Raw genomic sequence first — 24,741 nt, 5'->3', positions numbered from 1 at the left:
GAATCCAAAGACTCATCGACTGCCTCCACCACTCAATCGACCATCTACAGCAAAACAACATCATCTACACCAACGACATTTACTGCCCACCATCACCACTAGTATTTTCACAGACAATCACAAACATCCATGCCCACAGTGGGATTCGAACCTACAGCCTTTTGTCTGGAGAAAGATACACCACTCAGCCAAGCAAACTGGCATATGTTATGTGACCGTTAGCCTCCTCCTTATCCATATCACCAGCTTCATATGCAGCCTGGAGGCTCACATTCAATAGGATATCTCTCTCTCTCTCTCTCTCTCTCTCTCTCTCTCTCACATAAATATTATCTAAAGAATCTTTATATATGTTTGTGTTTTTAAAGTGAAAATTGGTTAGCCAGTTCAATACAGAGATAGCAGGAAACTTGCGTTAATCCTCCTGCATAACAAAAAGACCAGCCAAAAGAACAAATGCAGTTTACAGCCATAAAATACTTACCCATAAAATACTTACTTTGCTTTACCTGTAATTCTAAAACAACAACCGATATTCAATCAGTTGTTCTTGTTGTTTTTTTACCTTTGCTGAGTCCAGCAGTGTGACATGTAGCCATTTCCTGTATACTACTCAAAAGAGCTGTCCAGTTGAGTAAACTTCAACTGGACAGCTCTTTTGAGTTGTCCAGTTGAATAGATAGATAAGAACATGATACTCTATGCCTTCCATAGAGTACCATGTTCTTATCTATCTATTTCTGAATTTTGCCTTTAAAGGACTAATCCAATACTTTAACACCACTCTTGAGATACTAATCTGTCTTTAATTTGTTGCTTCTGTGATTTTAAAGCTGTATCAATAAATGCAGTTTAGACTTACCAGAGCTGAGATTTAAATTAAATAGCTTAGTCAAATGAACCAGCAATTTCTCTACACATTCTCATAATACACTGGCTGATAAATGATTCAATTCTATTAATTATATATTGGGTTTTATCCTTTATCCAAGTGTTAGTAAACAAAGTTTGCACCTGAAGTACTTTCAAGACTGGGGCAACTCGTGGTAAAGGTGGTATAAGTTCTCATCATTTGCCTTAGTATCTCCTATAATGCAAAGCACATCTTCTTGTGGACATGTCCAGTGCTATGCATTAAGTGAAGGGCCACTACCCAGAACGGTTTCAACCTTTATTGAGGTCTCATCAGTGGGAGCCAGACCCAGAGGTGGTGATACTAAGATGGAAGTAATCGAGAAGTCATATTTACCTACACAAGTTGCCAAAGGGTGTCACATCCTATTATTGAGATTCTCCGGATTATTCTCTGGTCTGTATCTGGATTGGATATATAATTAGTAACATAGCCAAGTGAAAAAACTTCCATAAACTTATCTCTAATCCAGAGAATCTTAATAATAGGGTATGACACCCTTTGGCAACTCATATAGGTAAATATGACTTCTCCATTACTTCTACCTTAGTATCACCACCTCTGCACCTGGCTCCCAGTGATGTGCTTTTGCACAGAAGTGGTTGCTTTCCCTGAGATGTGAGAGGCTCTGCTTGGGGGATAGGTTTTTGCCTGTCTCTGAGTGGGGCCACCGCTGAGATTATGTCTCTGCTTGATGGTGAGGTAAGCCTAAGTTGGATGATACTTCAGTCACTCATAGGGAGTGGTCTGGGGGACCACCTAATTTTTAGAGAGGTCTTTACTTAAACAGCACCTCAATAAAGGTCAAAACTGGTCTGGATAGTAGCCCTCTCCTTAATGCATAGCATTATACATGTCTGCAAGGAATGTATAATGATGTGCTTTGCATTATGGAAGGAGATGTGCTTTGCATTATGCAAAGGAGATGTTCTTTGCATTATGGGAGATGCTAAGGCAAGTGATAAGAACTTATACCACCTTTACCACAAGTTTCTCCAGTCCTGAAAATACTTCAGGTGCAAACTTTGTTTGCTAACACTTGGATAAAGGATAAAACCCAATATAAAATTAGTAGCATTGCCAAGTGAAAAAATTTCCATAAATTCAATGCTGTTGTCACACATGCATTAAGATGCTGCAATATTCTAAGGAAGAACTTCAATTCATCTACTTCTATTCTCACATCAGTCCTTGTAACATATTGCACTGCGGTATCCCTACCTGGCTAGTACCCCCTTGCAAAAAAGATCACTCAGCAACTTAGCTATTTTATCTATATATGTTACCTTCCTTCTATTAGGACTCTTTAAAAAGTATCTTTTCATAGTATTTGTTCCTTTTACTCGCCATACCAAAAGAACTCTTTGGGATTTCATTGGCTAATTTCCTCTCATAAAATGATTTGCCTTCCATACCATGACTTTTTTTAAAGGTTTTAGCAACACTCAATAGACTGTTTTATAAAATAGTCTATTGGGTGTCTATTAAGTCCAAGTCTATTAACTTGCTTATATTTTGCTGAATTTCAAATCTGCATCATCAGAGCACAACACAATATGTATATGCAACAGTGATTAAGTGAAACAAGACAATTGTGACTGACAAAAGATCTCAAGTCCTATTTTGGCACCCTCCAATGTAAAAAAAAATCTGTTATCTTGAGAACAACCCTTACATAGCTGTAATTTTTTGATTATTCTCCCACTGGCATGCCTGAATGGAACCTGCACGCACACACACACACACATACAAAGTCACCTGTTTTCTCCCTCCTCCTAAAATTAAAAAATAAATATAGCTCTAGTTTCCCTAAATCTGTATATCCTAAAAGCCTTGCTAACATTGTTAACCCTTGCACCTGGGAAACACAACTTCATCACACTCTTAGCAAACACTACTCTTATTAAAGAATCTCCTTAAAGAAGCTCTCATTTTCCACTGTCTTTCACTCTTTCATACCCCGCTTTCTCTTCTCACAGACCTCTTCCTTCCTTCCTTCACTTCTCTCTCTCTCTCTCCCTCTCTGCCAGCCATTACTCCAGTTATCTGAACTCATGATTTGTCCTGTGATTACCACCTCACCATTCACTTCATCTTCCATCATTTCTATCACCCATATATTATTCACCTTTGGCAGCTGCACTTTCTTGTCAACACACGTTTTCCTACTTTTATTGTTTATCTCTCTGTCATAATGCTTCTTACTTTTCTGACACTGCTGGTGCTCACTTTCAATGCACTCCTACATGAGACTTACTTCTTTCATTGAATTTTTCATGTTTGTTATAGCAAATATATATCACATACATGCATTGAATAAAATCCCTATGTTAAATTCATCAGACCATGTTCTGCAATGCATTGACACCATATTGAACATTATAACATATAAGTAAACAGCTTTTCTTCTAAGCACTACCTAATCAAAAACTCATAAAAAAACAAGAATCTGCTAGAAATAAACCTAATATTATGTGAAATATGACTTTCAGCTCTGCTGTAATATTAATATAGATTATACTTTTCCTATATATATATATATATATATATATATATATATATATATATATATATATATATATATATATATATATATATATATATAATCATGTATTTCAGCAGTTGTCTTATTTTTGAAAAGTATATTTATTCAATAGTTATTATATATAGCCTTTGTCTTCTATAGCATGTGAAATAAAAAAGCATGCTAATGCTTAAGTGGTGCTCACTGATGCCACATAATTTATTTTGTGTAGGGTATTGTTACCTTTATTCATTTTGACCATAATTTGTTAGTCGTTTAGAGAAAAATATAATGGAAAACTATTAGTTTGTATATGTACATGTATGTATATTACACATGTACATATGATCTGAAACTTTTTCAGTGTAATTGTGTGTATGTGTGCATTGGCGATAAAGAATCTATATAAAAAACTTTATCCGTTTACTCCCTATCTCTCTCTTTCATTACTTACCCTTGATTTTTCATTCTTCATTTCCACACTGCAGTTTCTTATTTTAATTTTCCAAGGTGGAAACAAATATTTCCACCTTGGAAAACTGTAAATATAACAATGTTTATTACTTGACAAACTTGACACACCCTTTTGTCAACAATAAGCGGTAATTATTAAATTCCAGTCATTTTATATAATGCAAATCAGTATCTAACCATGTAATGCTGACACATAGCGTAAGTTTTCATCAGGTTGATAAACCACTTTGATTTCCCTAGACTCTCTTTGCTGATTATTTTCAAGCACAGAGTCAGTATATGAAATTATTCAAAGCACAATTTGCTTTCACTTATTATAAACTTAATTGAAATATTTCCCGAATAAAATATATATCTTTGCTTTACTCCTCCCCTTTTTTCCTTGTGTATAAATATGTCATGTTCTTAAATTGTTTGGTCTATAGAAGTAACCATCTTCATTAATATCTTTTTATGTCATACAAACTTTAAATATTAACTGTTTCTTGTTTTTGTTTGTGGTGCTGTGCTGTTATTTTTCTATCATATGTGTGTTATGTCTGCGTTGCTGTCCTTTGTCTGTATCTCAAGTTTTTGTCTCTGTCTTGCTCTAGTATGAAGGCCAAAGCCGAGTCTACCGGAATACCCTGCACTACTTGAATATGTCCTTCACTGCACTCTTTGCCCTTGAATGTACGCTCAAGTTGGCTGCATTTGGAGTCAGGGTAAGGATGGGGAGTGTTCGGTTTATTCTTTAACCCTTTGAATAGACAAACGTGTTTTGTTTACTGGTGAGAGCACTTGAGGCAGATTATTTATATATATATATATATATATATATATATATATATATAATATATATATAATATAATATATATCTGGCTCCACTAAAAGAATAAGAAATAAAGTAAATCTCTTTAGAAAATTTTTGTTTGTGACAATCTTTTTTTTCATATACCAGAAGCATTCAAGGGGTTAAAGATAATATTAACGCACATAATCATAATTGTTCCTCTAGTGTTTCTTTATGAGTTGGAGTGGGCTGTGAATAATTTTTAAAATATTGGAAGTAATACCTGTTTAGACAACTTTTTCTGTCTATTGAAATTGTGAAGTATAATTTAGTGTTTCAGAATATCAGGCATATTTGAATGCCTCTTTAAATCTAAAATCCAGCCCCTCCAATCATACCCCTCCCGAACCTTGGCTGAGCAGGGCGCAACTTTGCTGCATGTGACTTGCGTAAGAGAGAGGAATGATAAACAACATTTTGTTGTACTGCTGACGTATTGTGTAGCAGCATCATGACGCATAGAGTTGTCATGGTCTGTTTTCTTTTTCTTTTTTTTTTTTCTTTCTTTCTTTTTTTTCCCCCTTGCCTCTTTAGTGTTCCATGGAAACGCGTTCTCTTCCTGTGCTGGAATATGCCTCACTTCAGGCTGATACACAAGCCTGCCATTGATTTGCACCATACATATTAAGAGCTTACTAAGATTTGCCTTTAGACATTATCAATCATAAATGTGTGAGAATAATATCATGCTATGTGAACAAGAAGCAGGGTCAGCTGTGATCTTTTGCATTATTAACTGCTAACTTTCCTGCTGTGTTTGTTTGTTTGATTTTTGTCCTCTGTCTGCTGCATCTTATTGCATGACTTTCCGCTTGCCTGCATTTCTGCTCACGATAAAGCCGAGCACTAATGACGAGATTTTAAATGAGTCATTCTTGTTCAATTGGACTGCTTTGAAGTTTTAGATTAAAAACTTCTAAAAATGATTTTTAGGGCATGAGTTATGTTAGCTTGTCATATGAATTTGTCGAATGAGCTGCATGAAATCACTTCTGGTTTACGGTCTTGCTCTTGCAGAAAGAATATAGTTATGAAGTTTTTATAATGTAAAGCTTATAATGTCATACTTTAAAAGTAAATAAAGTAATTTTACAAAACAACGCCATCGTTTCACCAATTAATATAACCTTAATTCTAAATGATTTTTTATTGGCGCTAATATTCTTTGTTAATTAGATCACATTGAAGGTCAAAGGTCAGATGCGGGTCAGTATTTTTTTTTTTTATTATTATTTTTATTTATAATAACAGTAATTTAAACTATAATAAATTATAAACAGAAAACGATGGCAAGTACAAGTTGCTTGGTTTTATGTGTCTGCAGTTTTACGCCTTTTCCCAACCCAGACAATTTAACAAGTTTTGTTCTCCTGCTGGCCTGTTTTCTTATTTTGTGTCTTTTCTTCCCTGCTCCTCCTGCCGCTCTAGTACCACAACGCAAACGATTTGTACCTAGACATTTTAAGCTACTTGAATGAGGCATTCACCACTCTCTTCCTGCTAGAATGTATTCTGAAGCTCGTGGCTTATGGATGCAAGGTTTGGAGATTTCCTATACCTCCTTCCTTTTAAATATTAGATAGAAATAAGCCTCCAAGTGGAATTTACTCTTCCTTGCAATAAATATAGTATTGCTTAAAATTTATAACGTGAGGCTTTGATGCTCTGATTTTCAATTTTTGTTTTCTAATTTTGTATTTTAATTTGTGATCTACATGCATATATATATAATAAAACTTCCTAATTTATTTTAAAAGTATATTGATGTCCCTACATATTTTTTTATTCTTTTATAGTATAAATAACTTTTAAAAACACTTTTGGAAAGATTTCTAAATTCAATCATTATTCTTATAGTGTTATAACTGTAAATTATTCTACTTTGACATTAAAAAGGAAGTAAAATACATTACAGCTTTGTTGGAATAAAATTGCTACCTTTCAATTTTGAAGCTGATACTCAGATTATATCCTTATGCATATATTATTATAAGGTATCTCCTAATTTATGTTTTAAATGAAGAACTATTACCATGTTTACTAATTAACCATATCTGTGCAGTTTTATACATCTTATTAGGTCTTCTTGGGCTGTTTAAATTCTAAGAGTGAAAAATAATTAGCAACTAACAAAGAATTTCATTTAAAAATTAAAATCTGCAACAGCAAATTGTACTTATATTTGCCAACTGCTAGAATTTGAATGTGTATGCTGACTTTGTCATAATGATATCACTGCTGTTCTCATCACATTACAACCAGAACCTAATCAAATTTATGATGCAATGAAACTTATAGTCATTGACTTAGCATTGTTATATTAAAACTGGTAATTAACTTAAGGGATTTACAATGCATAAAACGGATATTAATTAAAGGAAACTTTAATGAATACCTTCAATATTTCGGCAACATCACATTGCCATCTTCAGGAACATACAAATATGGTATGTGCATGCAGGCATTAACAAAAGCAAATGAGGAAGAAGGCAAGAAACTAATATTGTTACTAAATTCCTAATGGTGCCCCCTAGTGGGCTAATTGGGTTGTCTTAGCTGTTGCGCTGAAGTTCTATTGACGCAAGTCTCCCAAATTTGGGGCAGTCTCATGCACCCAAATTTGTTGAGGTTTGGAACGTTTTATAGAGCTGATGATGATTCTATGAATAATCTTTCGTACTTGAACTTGCTGTGGTGTGTTATTTTAGTTTTCTTCCAACGAATTCTATGGTGGTATCTATGGCATGGTCTGTAAGCCCAGAGTGGCTGTACTGGTGAAACCGGATGTAGTCTTTGTGTTCTGAAATCCTGATATTCGCTGTCCTGCCTGTTTGGCCAAAATCCATTTTATGTATTGTAAATTCCTTAAGTTAATTACCAGTTATGTATGACCAACGTATAAGCCTTGCTACAAGAGTTATATTAAAAATATAAATATTTTTTGTCCTCAACGTTGCACTTTCATAAACTTAATGTTACATTAGAGTTATTTTATTTACTTTATCATTTATTTAACTCTAAACTTTTATTACTTCGAATATGCATTATATATTTGCTGTAAGCAACTATTAGAAAACATACTCTTAGTAAGGAGTGATCAGGTTTTATTGAAAGTTTTTTCGCTTGGTTATACTATAAATTAAAGATGCCAGGAAATTGTATTCTTGGTTTCATCTTTCATCCAAGCGTAAGCAAACAAATTTTACACGTAATGACTACTTGTATATGGAAATATGACTTCTGCATCACTTCAGCCTTGGTATCGCTTCTGGGTCTGGCTCCCACTGATGAGACCTCAATAAAGATCGAAACCGGTCTGGATAGCAGCCCTTCCCATAATTCATAGCATTATGCATGTCTGTAAGGATACTAAGGCAATTGATGTGTAGTCATTAGCCTCTATATACAAGTAGCCCAATTGTGAAGTCACTTCATGGGCAGACTTTATTTGCTTAAACTTAGATACAGGATGAAACCAAGAATATAATTCCTTGGCATCTTTAATTTGTATGATAAGATTTTAGTTTTTAAATTGTTAGGAAAATAATTGTAAATATACTGGGATAAGGAAGAATTTTGAGGAGGGAAAAGATATTAAAACTATGGCTGGACTGTAAATATAGCATCCCTTATCTTATAAAAAAACTTTCATGGTGATATAGCAAACTAAGTAAATCTGCTTAGTCTCAATCTTCAAGATGTTGATAATATTATTGGCTTACTGTTGTGTTTGAGTATGCTAGCATATTTATGAATGAATGCAGCAGTAATTTTTAAAACTTTTAAGATAAAAGGATCAAAAAGAAAAAAAAATTAAAAACTTTAAGATCTTTAGTGATCACAGTAAAGAATTATGAAAGAATGTTCATGCTGTCCTTTTTCTAAATGAAACCATAGCTCACTTTTTTTTAAATTATTTCTCAAATTGTTTAGTAAGATTTGTTTCCTGTTTTTAATCTTTCCTCAGTGACAAAAGTTTTTTTAGGTCATTTTCAAAGAGTCAAAAAGTGGGAAGCTACAGCAAACCCAGGAAACAGATTGATAACCTACAAGGAGAGGAAGATAAGCATTTCCTAGAATTAGTTTGGGATCATTTACTGATTGCAATGTTAGATTGTATTCCTAAAATTAGAGAGATAAATAGAATTGAAGGATTAATCATGAAATTAAGCTACCACTACAGAGGATGTTATGGAAGAGGAGTAGGAAGGTATTTATCAACTACACAAAGAACAGAGGCCATGGATCTGAATAGAAGTGACAAGTATAGTGGAAAGGAGAAATTGGCATGAAAGGATATTGACAAAGACAGTAAAACTAAAATTCTGGGGAATTATACAGTTATTTCTACTACAAGAAAGAGAAAGTATGAAAGACTGACTTTATTCGCTCAAGATTGCAAATAGGTGACATTAGTTGCAAACATGGTAGCAATATTATATAGATATTTTGGCAGCTTATTTCATAAACAATAAATTATACGATAACCACAATAATTAACTTTAATGAAATGAAAGTACAGATATTTGTACTGAAAATAACAGTACATCATCAGTGTGTAGAAAAAACAAGCAAATCAAAGAAATAGGAATACAAAGTGCATACAGCAGTTAATGGAATCTCCCAAAAGTTTGGAAGAGAGACACAATCATTCCTATTTAGATTTGACCAATGTAAAAGGACTTTGCAACTTTCTTTGAAAAGGCATTCATACTTAAATCTCCTTCTATGAAGAAGATGAGCTTCATCCCACCCGATACTGTGTTTTGTGTCAATACTATGATGTGTTAGATCAGACTTTTTGAGGTTTCATGTATTTAGTATAATATTGTTGTTCATTAATTCTTTTTTCCATAGAACGACTTGTCCGTCCAAAATATGTTAGATTACGTTCACAAGGTATCTGGTAAATGCCAGCTAATGATAGAGGTGACAGTTTGTGAGATGCCAAAAATATAAGGGATTGGAAGCCTGCAGTCTGTTGAAGAATCTTGAGGTGTTGGAACATAGGAGTCAATTATCTGCTGGATTTGATTAGGGTTGTGACTATTAAATTCCATTAACGTTTTGATAGCAATAAGTTCTCATTGTAAGCTTGAGGGAGAGGAGCACACATTATTTGCTTTATTAATTAATGACTTGATAACACCAATTTTTTTTTTTAGAGATGTGATGAGCAGACTTTTGATGAATGTATCTTCCAGTAAAGGTAGTTCGATAAACACTGGTTGATAAATTATTGGAGGCTGTGCGCGTAAGAATGATTGTCCAAAAATGGTAAACTGCCAGCCTTTTCTTTTTCCTATGGTGAATTGAATGCATGGGTGAAGGTTATTGATCTGTTGTAGGAAAGTGATAAGTTCATTTTCAGAATAAGGCTAAACAGCAAAGAAATCATCAACATAATGAAACCAGTGAGAGGGTTAGGGATGAATGGATGAGAACATGGTATCTTCCAGATGGTTCAAAAAATAGTTTGTTGAAGGGGGAGACAGAGGGCTACCCATGGCAGTGCCTTCAACTTGTCTATAGATCTTGTTTTTCCAGCTGAATTAGGATATTTCAGGATATGTATATACTATGGTTATTGTGTAATTTATTGTTTATAGTCATGTCACGGGTACCTTTAAAGATTAGTGTATTTCATATTGCTTAAGTCTGGAAAGGAGTATTGAGTATGATAGACAAGGAAGAGGAGAGACTAGCAGTTGATGAATATGAATTGTTTTATGCTCAGTATTTTAATAAGATTGCGCTATGGGATGTGTTTTCAGCATGCATAATAAGGTAATGTATGCGTGTTTCAAGTTCCTTGACTTTGTTATTCACTAAGAGTCTGGCAACAGGAATATTTCCTGAAGAATTTAGGTAAGGGAAAAGAAGGGGGACCCAAATCTGTTGTAGCAATCAGGTATTGCAGTGAACATTGCAGAAAGGCTGATTAGAGATAAAACACAATACTGTATTCATAAGAATAGTAATCGTTCCAGAAGGTAGCTTACTTCAATAACCTAGTTACATTTTATAATAGGATTACATTTGTATTTATTATTATTTAACACTTTCAGGGAGTCCAGAGACTCATTGAGGGAGGGCACCTGCTCTACAACTCTGCCTCCACCACTCAATCCACCAAACTACATCAATGCCATCTACTACCGACCACCACCACTAGTATTTCCAAAAACAATCACAAACATTCGTGACCACGGCAGGATTCGAACCCACAGCCTTTTGGCTGGAGAGCAGATACGCTAACCACTTGGCCAGATAGGCTGGCAATTTTACATCCACATGCTTATAACATAATGTTTCTATATTTTGCAAGGAAATTTGATAGATGCTGCGCAATAAACTACTATTGAAATTGAAGAAAATAGATATAGGCGATTGATAGCTTAGATGGATAGCTAACTGATAGAAATCAACAAATTCTGTATAATGGTGATTTCATGAAGAGAAGGTGATACCACATGTTTTCTTTTGGAGAGAGATCTCTGTTGATTTTATTTATTGATGATATGGTTTGAGATGAGATATACAGTGTTTGCAGATGATACTAAATTGAAAAGGGTAATAACAGGCTTGATTATGTTGCAACATAATCAGGCCTTAGAGCTGACAACAGTTCAAAGTTGTCAGCTCTAAGGCCATACAATTTTTCCCAGAGGAGATGGAATAAAGTTGTATTCCACTTTGGAAAATATGGTCTACAAAATGGCAAAGGCAAGATATACAGGAGTGATGGTGGGTAGGGATTTGAAGTGTGAGATGCAATTCCGAGGTTGTGTAAGTTATTTAGAAAACTGCAAGTTTAATGCAAAGGCCAATGATAATTAGGGATAGGGAGATTATAATGCTACCATATAGAATTGATCAGGTCACATCTTGATTCCATGTACATATCTTGTCACCTTTATGTCTGGGAAATAAGGAAATAATAAAACATTAAAGAGGAGACTCCAAGATGACTCTTGAAGACTTCTGAGGACTACAAAGACTAATTAAGGGAATACAAATTTCAGACAAGAGGTGGACATGTGATATGATTAAGGCACCTGTTAGATAGATCTACAAGAAGTACTTTGAAGAAGTCATCCATGGAAGCTGTATAATGTTCGTGTTTTAAGGGTGTAAGAAATAATTGGAGAGTGGTGAGTGAGTAAGTGGATTGTATTACAGAGTAGTTGGTGAGTATGCCAATGCTGAATATGCTTCAGCCAAACATTGTGATCAGTACAGATTAAAGTCAGTCATTATATCATTGTGATTCCAATGGTGACCTGGAATAATGCTAATTACTAGTCATGCATTATTCCTTTTCTTCCCTGAAATTCTGTCTCACATATCTTATATTTATAATTGTTCTTCCAACATTCTAACTTAAGAAGATCTTAGTAATGCAGATTGCTTCTATTAAGAAATGTATTTCTCTAATGCTATATAAGAATATAATGAGAAAATAGCATTATCTTTCATTAAAAAAGCAAAGTTTTAATGCATTATTCACTCTGAAATTTCATTAAATTCTTCATTAAGTATAAAATTGATATATTTATTTAAGTTAAGGGATATTACATCCCATATTGTTTCTTAGCCGAATAAGGAACTCAAAGAGTTTATTGCCGAATATAGAAACTATATAAAGTTCGGCGATTCCAAGCGTAAGCAAATACCTGGATAGTGCAATACCTGACCCATTTGGTAGTGCAAACTGAGGCAACTCATAGTAAGAGTGGAGCAAGTTCTGATCACTATTCTTGGTATTTACCCATAATGTGAACTTAGCTCCTAGGAGCTGTATTACTGTTCTACATTATGAGAGAAGGTCACTAGCCAGACCGGTTTCAACCTTTATTGAGGTCTCATCAGTAAGTTGGTAGACCTAGTTGATACCAAGTTTGTAGCGAACAGAACTTACATCCCTTCTATAAGAATTGCCAAGAAGGTGTACTAATAAATTACTAATTATATGAAGAGCCAATGGCTTCAATTTGGCGACATGAATTGAAATGGAATTGGAATTGCCGAACTTTATATAGTTTCTATATTCGGCATGAAACTCTTTGAGTTCCTTATTCTGCTAAGAAACAATATCGGATGTAATATCCCTTAACTTAAATAAGTTCATGTAGCCGAATTGAAGCCATTGGCTCTTCATATAATTAGTAATTGATACATTTATTTATCTATATAACTTGAAATATTCTAATAAAGATTATTAGAAATTTTTAATTTAATATTAACTTACAAATGAGTGATACAAATTATAATTACATATACAGTAGACTTCATCTTAATAATGTAATAATTATCAGGGGCAGGTTTGGGAATAATTAATTATTATTGTTATTATTATTATTACCACCCCAAGACCACATGGAATCAAAGACTCATCTGGGAGATCCTTTTATCACAAACACACAGCTCATCATACCGTGTTTTAAACACATTCAAACTCTTTGCAGACACCACATTCTCAGACAAGGCATTCCAATCATTCACAACAACTCTGCACAAAAAAAACCTGCCTCTCACTCCCCTACTCACATCCTCTTCATACAGTTTCCAGGGATGACCTCTGGTTCTCTCCTGATCTCCCACTATTCTCTCTAAAACTTTTCCAGCATTGATCCTATAACAATCCTTTACCAACTTGTAGGTCTCTATCATATCTCCCCTCTTCCTCCTGTCCACCAGACTCTGCAAATTGCATCTTCTCAATCTTTATCATAATCGACATTCCAGAGGTCAGAAACTACCTTAGTCAGTCTCCTTTGTACCCTTTCCAACATCTCTTCATCCTTCTGAAAACCCGGTGACCAAATCTGAGCACAATAGTCCATGTGTGGGCTAATCAAAGCCTTATACAACGGAACAAGAATCTTCCTACTTTTACACATCAGTGTCCTCTGCATAATTCCCAGAAGCCTTTGTGTTGTCTTCACAATTTTGATGATGTTTCCCATAAATTTTAGATCCTTATCCACCATCACCCCCAGATCTCTTATTTCCTCTACTTCCAACAATATATTCTCACCAAGCATAAATTCTGCATCCCATCTTTGTTTTCCAAATTTTAAAACCTTACATTTTGCAACATTGAACTCAAACCCCCATCTGCTTGCCCAATCACTCAATCTATTCAAGTCCTCTTGCAAGGCCACAACATCTTCACTACTCTTTATGGTACGTCCTAACTTTGCATCATCTGCAAACAACTGAATATCTCCATCCAAATCTTCACCTATATCATTAATATACAAGTTATAGACCTAAAACAAACAGTAATAGACCTAAAACAGACCCCTGAGGCACTCCACTAGTGATATTCCTTTTCCTGAATATCGCTCCCCCATACACAACTTGTTGATACCTATCAGATAGCCAGTCTCCAATCCAATGCACCAATTTAATATCCAACCCCATCTGCTTAGTTTGATATCAACCTATCATGAGGTACTCTAACAAAAGCCTTTGCAAAATCCAAGTATATTACTGTGTATCCTTTTCCTCTGTCCAAGGAAGCAGTCACTTTATTGTAATAAGTAAGTAGATTACTAAAACATGACCTCCCTTTAGCAAATCCATGCTGTCCATCAAAGATAATACCATTGTTATCAACCCAACTCTGGATCCTAGTTCTCACAAGCTTCTCCAACAACTTAACCACAACACTTGACACACAAATAGGCCTATAGTTTGATGCTTGAGTTCGATCACCTCCTTTATGAAGTGACACAATCTTGCCCTCCTTCCACTCCTTAGGAACTTGACTGAGTGCAAGACTCATATTAAAAAAATATGTCAAGGTAGGTGTCAATTCCCTGACATATTCTTTCAGAATACGTGATGATATATTATCAACTCCCACAGCCTTATTAACATCTAGTTTACTCAACTCCCCATACACCTCTTGCTCACCTACAGTCAGTCTCTCCTCCCCATCATCAACTGCTCTCAATCCCTCCATGAAGTCACATTCACAGATTGAAATATCTTTATGAACTGTTCATTAAGTATCTCCACCACACATTCTGCATCAGCTGTCTTTATACCATTTTCTCCAATCAGTGTCATCCTTCAATAATTATTATTTCTTTTGCTGGCTACGTATCGAAAGAATTCTTTAAGATTCTTTTTGGTTTCATTAGCCAACTGCTGTTCATACCTCTCTTTAGCTTCTCTCACCAACCAAGTCACTCTCCTTGCTTGGTCTTTGTAGACCTCATGGAATTGGTTATTTCCACTTCTCTTATGCTGCCTCCACAATGCTCTTTTTCTCTGTATCGCATGCTTAATCTCTTTATTCATCCATCTCACACCCACCTTATTTAACCTTCTCACCCTTGGAATGCATTTAGACATTGCATCTACTAAACAGTTTTTGAAAATCCCCCAAGCTGTATTGATCTCTTTTCCAGCTAACTCCTCATTCCACGCTACACCCACAAGCTGTCTTCTGAGCTCTTCATAATCCCCCCCCCTTGTAGTTCCACATATACCCTTTTCTCACAGAGGTCCTCACACTGCTGGCAACCACCCAGGTAATCACCTCATGGTCACTCTCACCAATTGGTGGATGATTTGACACCTCATTTATAATTACATCCTCTGATGAGATGACCAAATCCATGACCCTCAATCCTTGTGTGCCCTCTGTTACATACTGTCTGAGGTAGTTATCCCTCAAATATTCAAGAAACTCGATTTCTTTACTTCCAGTTGCTATCTCATCATTCCTGTCTATATTACCATAATGATCACCCTTTTCTTATTTACTTGGCTAATTTGATTGTACATTTCATTATCACCACCATCCACATTACCTGGTCTATAACAACATCACTCCAAGTATTTGATTCCATTCACCTCTATCTCACACCATACTGCCTCAAAACCACTGGCATTATTTCCCTCTTGTATCTCTACTTTATGTGGACATAACTTTTTCTCTATCATCAATATCACTCCCCCTCCCTTTTTACCCCTTATGTCCTCACGAAACACATCATACCCTTCCATCTCTATTCCTGTCAGGATGTCATCCTCTTCCAACCATGTCACACTTATTCTGACAATTTTTGGGTGAACAGCTGCAATTAGTGCAACCATTTCATCTGCCTTGTTTCTTATACTTCTAGCATTTGTATACAAACACAACAGCTCATTTCTGGATCTACAGCTTGTTCCACTGGCTGTAGATCCACTCACTCGATGTGATCTCTCCATGCTCAACTGGGGGCCGTTTCCCTTTCTGTTTCTTCATTTTAAAACCCTTCTCAATTCCAACTGTTTTCTTTACTTCCAGTTGCTATCTCATCATTCCTGTCTATATTACCATAATGATCACCCTTTTCTTATTTACTTGGCTAATTTGATTGTACATTTCATTATCACCACCATCCACATTACCTGGTCTATAACAACATCACTCCAAGTATTTGATTCCATTCACCTCTATCTCACACCATACTGCCTCAAAACCATATCCCTAGTCATCCCTTTAATTTCCTGCCACACATGCTCACCTCCTCTGGGAGCATCCACCTTTCTCATGCTGTGTACCCCTCTCCACCCTGAGCCTCCCCTTTTTCCTGCTCCTCTTTTTCACCCATTCTCTCATTTTCTATACTAATACCACTCACTTTCTCATTCATAACCACCTCTTCAAGCTCTGATGTCTTACTCTCCCACTCTTCTACATCACTTCCCACTCGATCTGGTTCATTCTCTCTATTCACTTCTCTACCTGCTAGCAGCAGTCTCTCCAAGCGACTCACACCATAACCACTCAAATCCAGTCCATCGCTCCCATACAGCTCACTTCATCCCTCAAACTCATCCCATACATTAACAAACTGTACTCCCATCTCCTCACACATTTCAGCCAGCATATCATTCATAATCCTTGCTCTCCACCTCATTTCACCACAATCATACCTAGGCAACATGCTAACTACCCTTCCGGTCATTCTCTTTTATCCTCTAGGCAGCCTCCTGATATCCATTCTGACACACTCTTTGTCCTCTCTCAAATCATTCGTACCTATTAATACTATTAACTCTTTTGCTCGCTCCTGCCTCATATCCAATGCCTCAATCACTCTACTCATTTTACTGCCTGGAAAACATACCTTGTGCATCCTGTCATCCAACACACCTTTAATAATGGAGTTATTATACAACGCCACTCGCTCATCTTTCGTTCACTCTTTCATGCCATCATTATTTATTTTGATAGTTTTTACCCAAATTTTCTTAATTTCATTCCTCATCCATTTCATTTCTTGCCTCATCCAATCCATTTCAACTTCCGAATCTCACGACACTTTCTCTCTATCATTCAATCTTTCTAACTCTCAACCCCCTCTTCTCACTTTCACTCTCATTCATCCTTCTTTGTTTCCGCACTTTCGGTCCACCATGCATCCAACTTTCGCTATCATTCTTCTCATTTTCACACTCATTCATCTTTCTTTGTTTCTGTACTTTCAGTCCAACATGCGTCGAACTTTCGCTATCATTCATTCTTTTTTTGCTGTCATCCGTTCTTTCGATTTCTGTGTCATGCCATTTTTAGTTTCATTATTTCTCTCAATTTTGTTTCCTTCTGCCACTCTCACCTCACTTTCATCCCTTTTAACATCCGTTACGGTTTTCAAATTGCTCTTTTTCTTTTTTACTGATTTTTTAACATTTCTCACCATTCTTTTCTTTCAAATGTGTACTCATTTTCCCTGCGACAATTTAGCCTCTAACACTTTCTTTCATCAAGTTCATATTTGCATTCATCAATTCCTCATTCAGGTCATGCTTCGCACACACCCTCCTTCCATCCTCACCAAATATCCACAAATCATTTATGTAATCGAAAGAATACATATAACAGACCTCGTCGCACTTAACGAAACGACTGAAATCTACATTAAAGTCATGGAATGACAATGCTGCCTCCATTTTTTGCAGGTTACTAAGTCTAATAATAACGATTTTGTAATTAAGTTTTGGCAAAAAAAAAAACCCACACTAATAAAACCGGTAGCGCACAACATTTACAGCCTCTCTTACTCAAACAATTATGCATATATATTTAATTATTTTCCTAGAAAACTTATCCCAATCAGGAGCTTTTCTTATACATATCACTGCGCTTGACTCACGAGCGCCCTATTATTCATTTGAATAATGTATTATTCAAATGAATCATTATTATTTGACACCTACAGGGAGTCCAAAGACTCATCAAGGGAGGGCACCTCTGCTCTACAGCTCTGTCTCCACCACTCAATCCACTAACTGACCTCAACTACACCAACACCATCTACCACCAATCATCACCACTGCTATTTCCACAGACAACCACAAACATCCATGCCCAAGCGGGATTCGAACCCGCAGCCTTTTGGCTGGAGGGCGGATATGCTAACCACTTGGCCAGGCAGGCTGGCCATCATTATCTGATGTATTTGCATATTGTTGGCAGTTACATACACAAAAAATAGGAATTGCATGCAAATAATTAATTACTTCCTTTTTTGCATTGGGCATACAATGTTTATTTGCATTTTTAGAGAGAAATTTAGCAGTTCAGAAGGAAAACATGAAAATGAAGTAAGGGTTAATTAGGTCGCTGTCTGTTGTGTCAACAAACTAATTTTGTCAGTTATCAGTTTAAATATACTTCCTTTTAATTAATACCATACAGTTATAATTAATTATTTACTATTTCTTATTGATTTCAACAGAATTCCCAATTGAAGTTTAAAGAGAAATTAAAGTGAAGAACCATAAAAATAATACCACTTTTAATTGATTTTAACAGAGAGTTAAAATTTTAACAGAGAGTTATGTATAATAACTAAGATTTGAATAATGGTTATGGCTGATATTTTTCAAAATTGAAAGACTTGATAACTCTAGAAGATATAAATGATTTGAAAGGTGACAAACGTGAAATGCAAGAGGATATGAAAGATTTGGTTGAGAAAGTAAAGATCCATGGAGGATATTAAGAACCTAATGATTGCAAATGAGTCAATGAATTGTGTAGGAGGAATGATGTACATTTTAAGGTTGTATAGAGTGTAGATGTATTAAGGTATGAAAGGAGATAAATATTATTATTATTATTATTCAGGCCTCCATGAAGTCAAGAGACTCATCGCAGGAGGATCGTTCTTGCTCTCACCACTCTATCAGGCAGTACATTCCACGGTTCTACCACCCTCCATGCAAAAAAAAACACTTCTCACCCTCTTGCTCACTGCTTCCTTTTGTACCTTCCAGGGATGGTCCCCTCGTCATCGCTCCTTCCCACTGCTGCACCAACTGAAAGAACTCCCCAGTGTCCACCCAGTAACTGTCTCTCAACAATAAATATGGTTGACCTACTGTGCTCCAGTGACTATGGAGATAGACTGGAGAAAGTGGTATGTAATGAGAGAAACTCAGGGAAATTACAGCTATAGGAGGAGGGATTGTCCGTAAGTGTGTGTGTGCGTGTGTGTGCACACGCGCACAGTTACCCTTAATCTATCTACATGGAGTAGTCATTAAAAGATGCAAAAGTTTTTTGTAAGCACAAGGGGATATTGTAATTGATGTACATTAATGACAGATGCATCAGAGGGGAAAAGCGAATGAAAAGTTTTGGCATTGGTCAGTTTTACTAATTACAAAAGATTGCCATTAGCATAAGGAGTGAGACTTAGTTGATGGAGAATGATATATAGGGACAGAATGAAAGAGTATTATATTTTCAGGGTTAGAATATTGTTGGGGTATTTCTGATGATAGCAGAAGAATTGAAACTAATAACAATAGAATGGGAGGCAGTGTATTTGAGGCTCTATGGCGTGAGATAAAGGCAAGCAGGACAAAATACAAGTTGTTTGCTGCAAAGATTAAAGATGGCAAAGAAAGATGTAGATGGCATGTATTGGAAAATTATCAGTGAGTGAGTGAATAAGAGAGAAGAGGTGCATCTCTCTCTCTCTCTTTCTCTTTCTCTATCTCATGGTGTCATGCTTTTCATTCCACTTTTGCATATATTACCAAGGCAAATCACCTCCTACCATTCCAGGATACAAGGAATATATGCCTTGTGTGGTTTTTGCCACACTAAAAAGTTCTGGTCTTGATGGCATCTCCCAATTTTACTCAAATATTGTGCTCTAAAACAAACACTTGTCCTGTATCATCTGTATAATCTTTTATATTTAGCTAGTACTTTTCCCAATACATGGAAGAAATTATATATCCAGCATATTCCAAGAAAAGATAAAAAGTCTGCTATCAAAGTATCAGTTACTTGCATCACCTCAGTCCTTTCTAAAATAATGGAAAATGTCATCAATATTCGACTTCGCCACTATCTAGAGGCTCACCAGTCAATCAGCAACTGCCAGTGTGGATTTTGCCATTCAAAGTCCACAGTTGACTTCTTAGCCTACATTACCACCATTGGACATGTTCCATGGAAAGGTTTGGAGAAACATGCTGTCACTCTGGGCATTTCCACACCTTTTGACTGTGTATGGCATCAAGGCCTGATAAGCAAATTGCCATCCCTTGGTGTACTTGTAATCTTTTGTAATTGAGTAACTAACTCTCTCTCTCTCTATGGTTGTTCAATATGTCATGGTGGATGGCTCCCTCTCCTCAAGCTTTGTCACCAATACAGGAACTCCTTCAAGCTCCATTCTATCACCTACCTCTTTCTCCCACACGTAAATTACATACTGTCAATCATCACTAATCCTATTCACAGTTTTTGCTGATGATAGTAATCTCCGTTCATCCTATTCATTTAACAAATTATGCAGTGCTTATATACATTCCAAGCCTGAAACTTATCTTCAACCAGTGCTTTAAACATTGATCTTCATATTATCCTTCAATGAGGTGAGGACAAATTGTTCACCTTCACTGCCACCAAAATTCTGTCTTTCCTTTTTTTCTCACAAAAATAATCTCAACTCACCTAGTCTTCTCTTTAGTAATACACAGATTACCAGACAAGATCAGATCTCTCTCTCTCTCTCTCTCTCTGCTTGTATTAACATTTACCTTCAGCCTTACTTGTCATCATTCACTTACTCAGAATCTAAAAAACTAGCCATTCTATTCTACTCAAGATGGTACCTCCATCTCCCCCCCCCCCCCCAGCTACTTACTATATACAACTCAAATCTGCTCATCCTTAAAATACTACTCCTGTGTTTTGGTTGGTGAATCTAAAATCTTAATAAAAATTATTGATGCTAGGAGAGCAATTGGACTCATATATGATCCCTCTCTTACAGACTCATATCAACATCTGCCTTACAGCCTCAATGTTTCAGTATTGTGCCTGTTGTACATGTACTTCGATGATTGCTTCTTCACTCAGCTGGTAGCCATTATTCCTCCACTTTCTACTGGGACTGTTAAAAAAAGGGTGGCAGCTTCTCAGCATCCCTTTTCATTGTAACTGCAAACATATCATACCTACTTCTCTTCTTTCTCTTTTATTCTATTCTACCTCTGTCCTCTGGAACATTTCTGAAGTGGTTTCAAGAAAAATGTCAATTAACTTCTGCTTTCCCATTCCCTCCCCCTTCTCAGCACTGATGTGTTTATAGGTTCTTCACCCTCTCCTACATAGGATCGATACATATATTAAAAAAAAAAAAATTCAGGGCAAGTTATTGTTATAGGATCTTCAACTACAAAGAGATAGTGTGGAAAGTAGAAAGAACACATGTGAGAAAAAATGAAACTTACAGAGCTACTGAGAGATAATTACCTATAAAAGGATGTGATGATTGTTGAGAGTTTATTTTTCACTTGTTACACTATAATAAGTTTAGTTTAATCCTTTATCCAAGTGTAGCAAACAAAGTTTGCGCCTGAAAGTATCTTTAGAACTGAGCTAAGGTGGTGCTACACCAAGGCAACTCATGGTAAAGGAGAAAGCCATCATCACTCCTATCTCAGTATCTCCCATAATGCAAAGCACATCTCCTTGCGGATATGTGTAATGCTACACATATTTGCTACACTTTAATGCTACACATGTTTGTTACACTTTATCCAAGTGTAGCAAACAAAGTTTGCACCTGAAAGTATCTTTAGAACTGAGCTAAGGTGGTGCAACACCAAGGCAACTCGTGGCAAAGGTGGAGAAAGATATCATCACTCCTATCTCAGTATCTCCCATAATGCAAAGCACATCTCCTTGCGGATATGTGTAATGCTATGCATTAAGGCAAGGGCCAGTAGTGGCCCTTGCCTTATCAGCAACACGTATCCGCAAGGGCCAGTAGTGGCCCTTGCTTTAATGCATAGCATTACACATATCCGCAAGGAGATGTGCTTTGCATTATGAGAGATACTGACATAGGAGTGATGATAGCTTTCTCCATCTTTACCACGAGTTGCCTTGGTGTTGTGCCACCTTAGCTCAGTCCTGAAGAAACTTTCAGGTGCAAACTTTGTTTGCTCACACTTGAATAAAGGATTAAACTAAACTTATTATGATGTGATGATTGAATTTCTGAGGTTTGAGATGAATAGATATGGTAATAGCATCAAAGATTATTTGAATGAAGATATCCACTTTGCCTCTGATTTGGGATAGTGATCATTCGGTTTTGACAGAAGTGGCTAGGCATGTGGAAATTTTCTCTTAAAAAAAGGGGGAGGGAGAAGAAGGTAGTGCATATGGACCTATGATGCTGATGATTATAAAATACTTAGGAAATATTTTGAGCAGTGTCAGCATAAGATGTTGCAAAGGAAGGATATTATCAGTGTGCTAACAAGAGGTATTTAGAGGTAAGAAGTATATATCAGACTATATACACAAAGGAAGGAAGGATAAATCAGGATGTACTAAATATATGAATAGCATCATTAAGCATGTGCTGAAAAAAAAAGTATTGTAGAGGAATTATGTAAAAAAATATGATCAGCAAACTCATGAGCAGTAAAAACTACATGCAAGAAAGGGGACCAGTATGGTAAAGAAAGCAAAATCAGACTGTGAGAAGAAATTAGAAAGAACTACGTAGTGAAAGAATTAACTCCAAGAGTTAGATCTTTCACTATGTAGTGAATAAAAGGAAAATGATTATGGTAGGATAATTTTTTTAAAGATGCTGATGGAAGAGAGTTAACAGCAGCAGAAGTAGTGTAATTACTGAGTGATTGCTTTTCAAACCTGTGTCATTTAGACAGTGATAATGCAGTGACAGATGTGACTTGAACCCATGTGAGAAAAGTGATAGATGAACTGGAAATGTATAGGATATCTGATATGGATAACAGACTTCTGATTTTGATCAGTAACTGGCTGTCAGATAGGTATCAGAAAGTTGTATATGGTAGTGCAGTATCCCAAAAGAGAAAGGTCACTAGTTGTGTGCCACATGGGGCCATTGTTGTTCAATTTGTATGTTAATGATATTGGGATGGGTTTAACTAGTGATATGCAGCTGTTTGCAGATGATGCAAAACTGGGGAAAGCAATGCAGAGTCAAGCAGATGTTATGGCTTTACAAGAGGAGTTGAATAGATTGCATGAATGGGCAGGTAAGTGGAACTATCAGTTCAATGTTGCAAAGTGTAAGGTTTTGAGATTTGGTAAGCAATGATGGGATGCGAAGTATAAACTTGTTGGGGAAACTTTAAAGGAAGTAGAGGAAATGAGAGATCTAGGAGTGATGGTGGACAAGGACCTGAAATTCAGAAGCCACATTGCACAAGCTGTGAAGACTTCACATCAGATAATGGCAATGATGCAGAGGACCCTGACATGTAGAAATAGAGAGGTTATGATATGATTGTATAAGGCCTTGATCAGGCCTCATGATTATTGTGCACAGATATGGTCACAGGGTTTTCATGGTGACCAGGATATGTTGGAAAGGGTCCAGAGGAGATTCACAAAGGTGGTCAGTGGTCTTTGGAATGTGGAGTATGAAGATAGATTAAGAGAATGTAAGTTGCAGAGCCTCGTGAATAGGAGGAAGGGGGGGGGTATGATCGAGACATATAAGCTAGTCAGAGATTGTTATCAGATCGACATGGAAGAGATATTTCATAGAATGGGAGAGGGGATGGTAAAACAAGAGGCCATCACTGGAAACTGTATAAGGAGGGTGTGAGTAGAGGAGTGAGGAGTTGGTTCTTTGCATGGAGAGTGGAATGCATTGCCTGAGTGTGTTGTGGATGTAGACACATTGAATCAGTTTAAAGCACTGTTGGATGAGCATTGTGTGCAATAGTGTGTATCTCCCACGATGAGTCTCTGACCATGGAAGAGAAATGTTAATAATAATAATAATAGGATATTATGAAATCTCAATGTGAATACAAACATGAATTGAATTAGATATCTGGTAAAGTTGCTTAAAGACAAAAGTCAAAAATCGATGTATTGCAATATGATCATCTGTGTGGAATGATATGACATGGCAGATTTGTGAAAGGTAGGTCTTGCCTTAGTAAATTACTTCCTTTCCATTATGTAGTAACAGTTACATTGAATAACAGAAATGGCTGTGCTCTACTGCTGGATTTTGTAAATGTATTTTAGAACAACACGCAGAACTCTTTTTGCAAACTTAGAACAAATGTGGATTGGATATGGAACTGCATGACTGATTGGCAGGCATCAAAGACTGATATATGGTATGGTATAAATCTGGAAAAGATAGGTGACTATTGAGATGTCACTGGGACTGTACTTGGACCACTACATTTAAATTCTGTGTTAATGATATTGTTAAAGATTTGAAGGGAAACATTCAGTTTTTTGGCTAATGATGGTAAAGTTGGGAATGTAGTAGTTAATAATGGTAATGTAGAGATCCATCAGGATTATATCAGTTGACTGGCAGTATGGTTACCAGTTCAATATGACAAAGTAGTTATGAATTTTGTGCTAAAAAGATAAAAGACTGTAAGCCATGTGTTGTATAAATCAGTTGGATTGCACTGATGAGGCTGTGA

The 24,741-nt window shown here is 36.1% G+C and overlaps 1 protein-coding gene across 1 annotated transcript in view; it reads left to right on the top strand.

Moving 5' to 3' along the window:
* LOC150103937 (voltage-dependent calcium channel type A subunit alpha-1-like) overlaps positions 1 to 24,741 on the top strand; it is a 1,762,795-nt gene that overhangs the window by 826,723 nt on the left and 911,331 nt on the right. The window contains exon 27 of the mRNA XM_090397103.1: positions 4,505 to 4,615. Within this exon, the coding sequence (XP_090253229.1) occupies positions 4,505 to 4,615 (111 nt within the window). The remainder of the gene's footprint in view (positions 1 to 4,504; positions 4,616 to 24,741) is intronic.

The sequence above is a fragment of the Typopeltis vanoorti genome, chromosome 8, assembly GCF_054136105.1.
Source record: "Typopeltis vanoorti isolate ZY-2024b chromosome 8, IOZ_Tvanoo_1.0, whole genome shotgun sequence".
In the NCBI taxonomy this organism is placed as follows: Eukaryota; Metazoa; Arthropoda; class Arachnida; order Uropygi; family Thelyphonidae; genus Typopeltis; species Typopeltis vanoorti.
The sequence above is the reverse complement of the archived record's forward strand: the minus strand, read 5'-3'. Positions and strand labels throughout refer to the sequence as shown.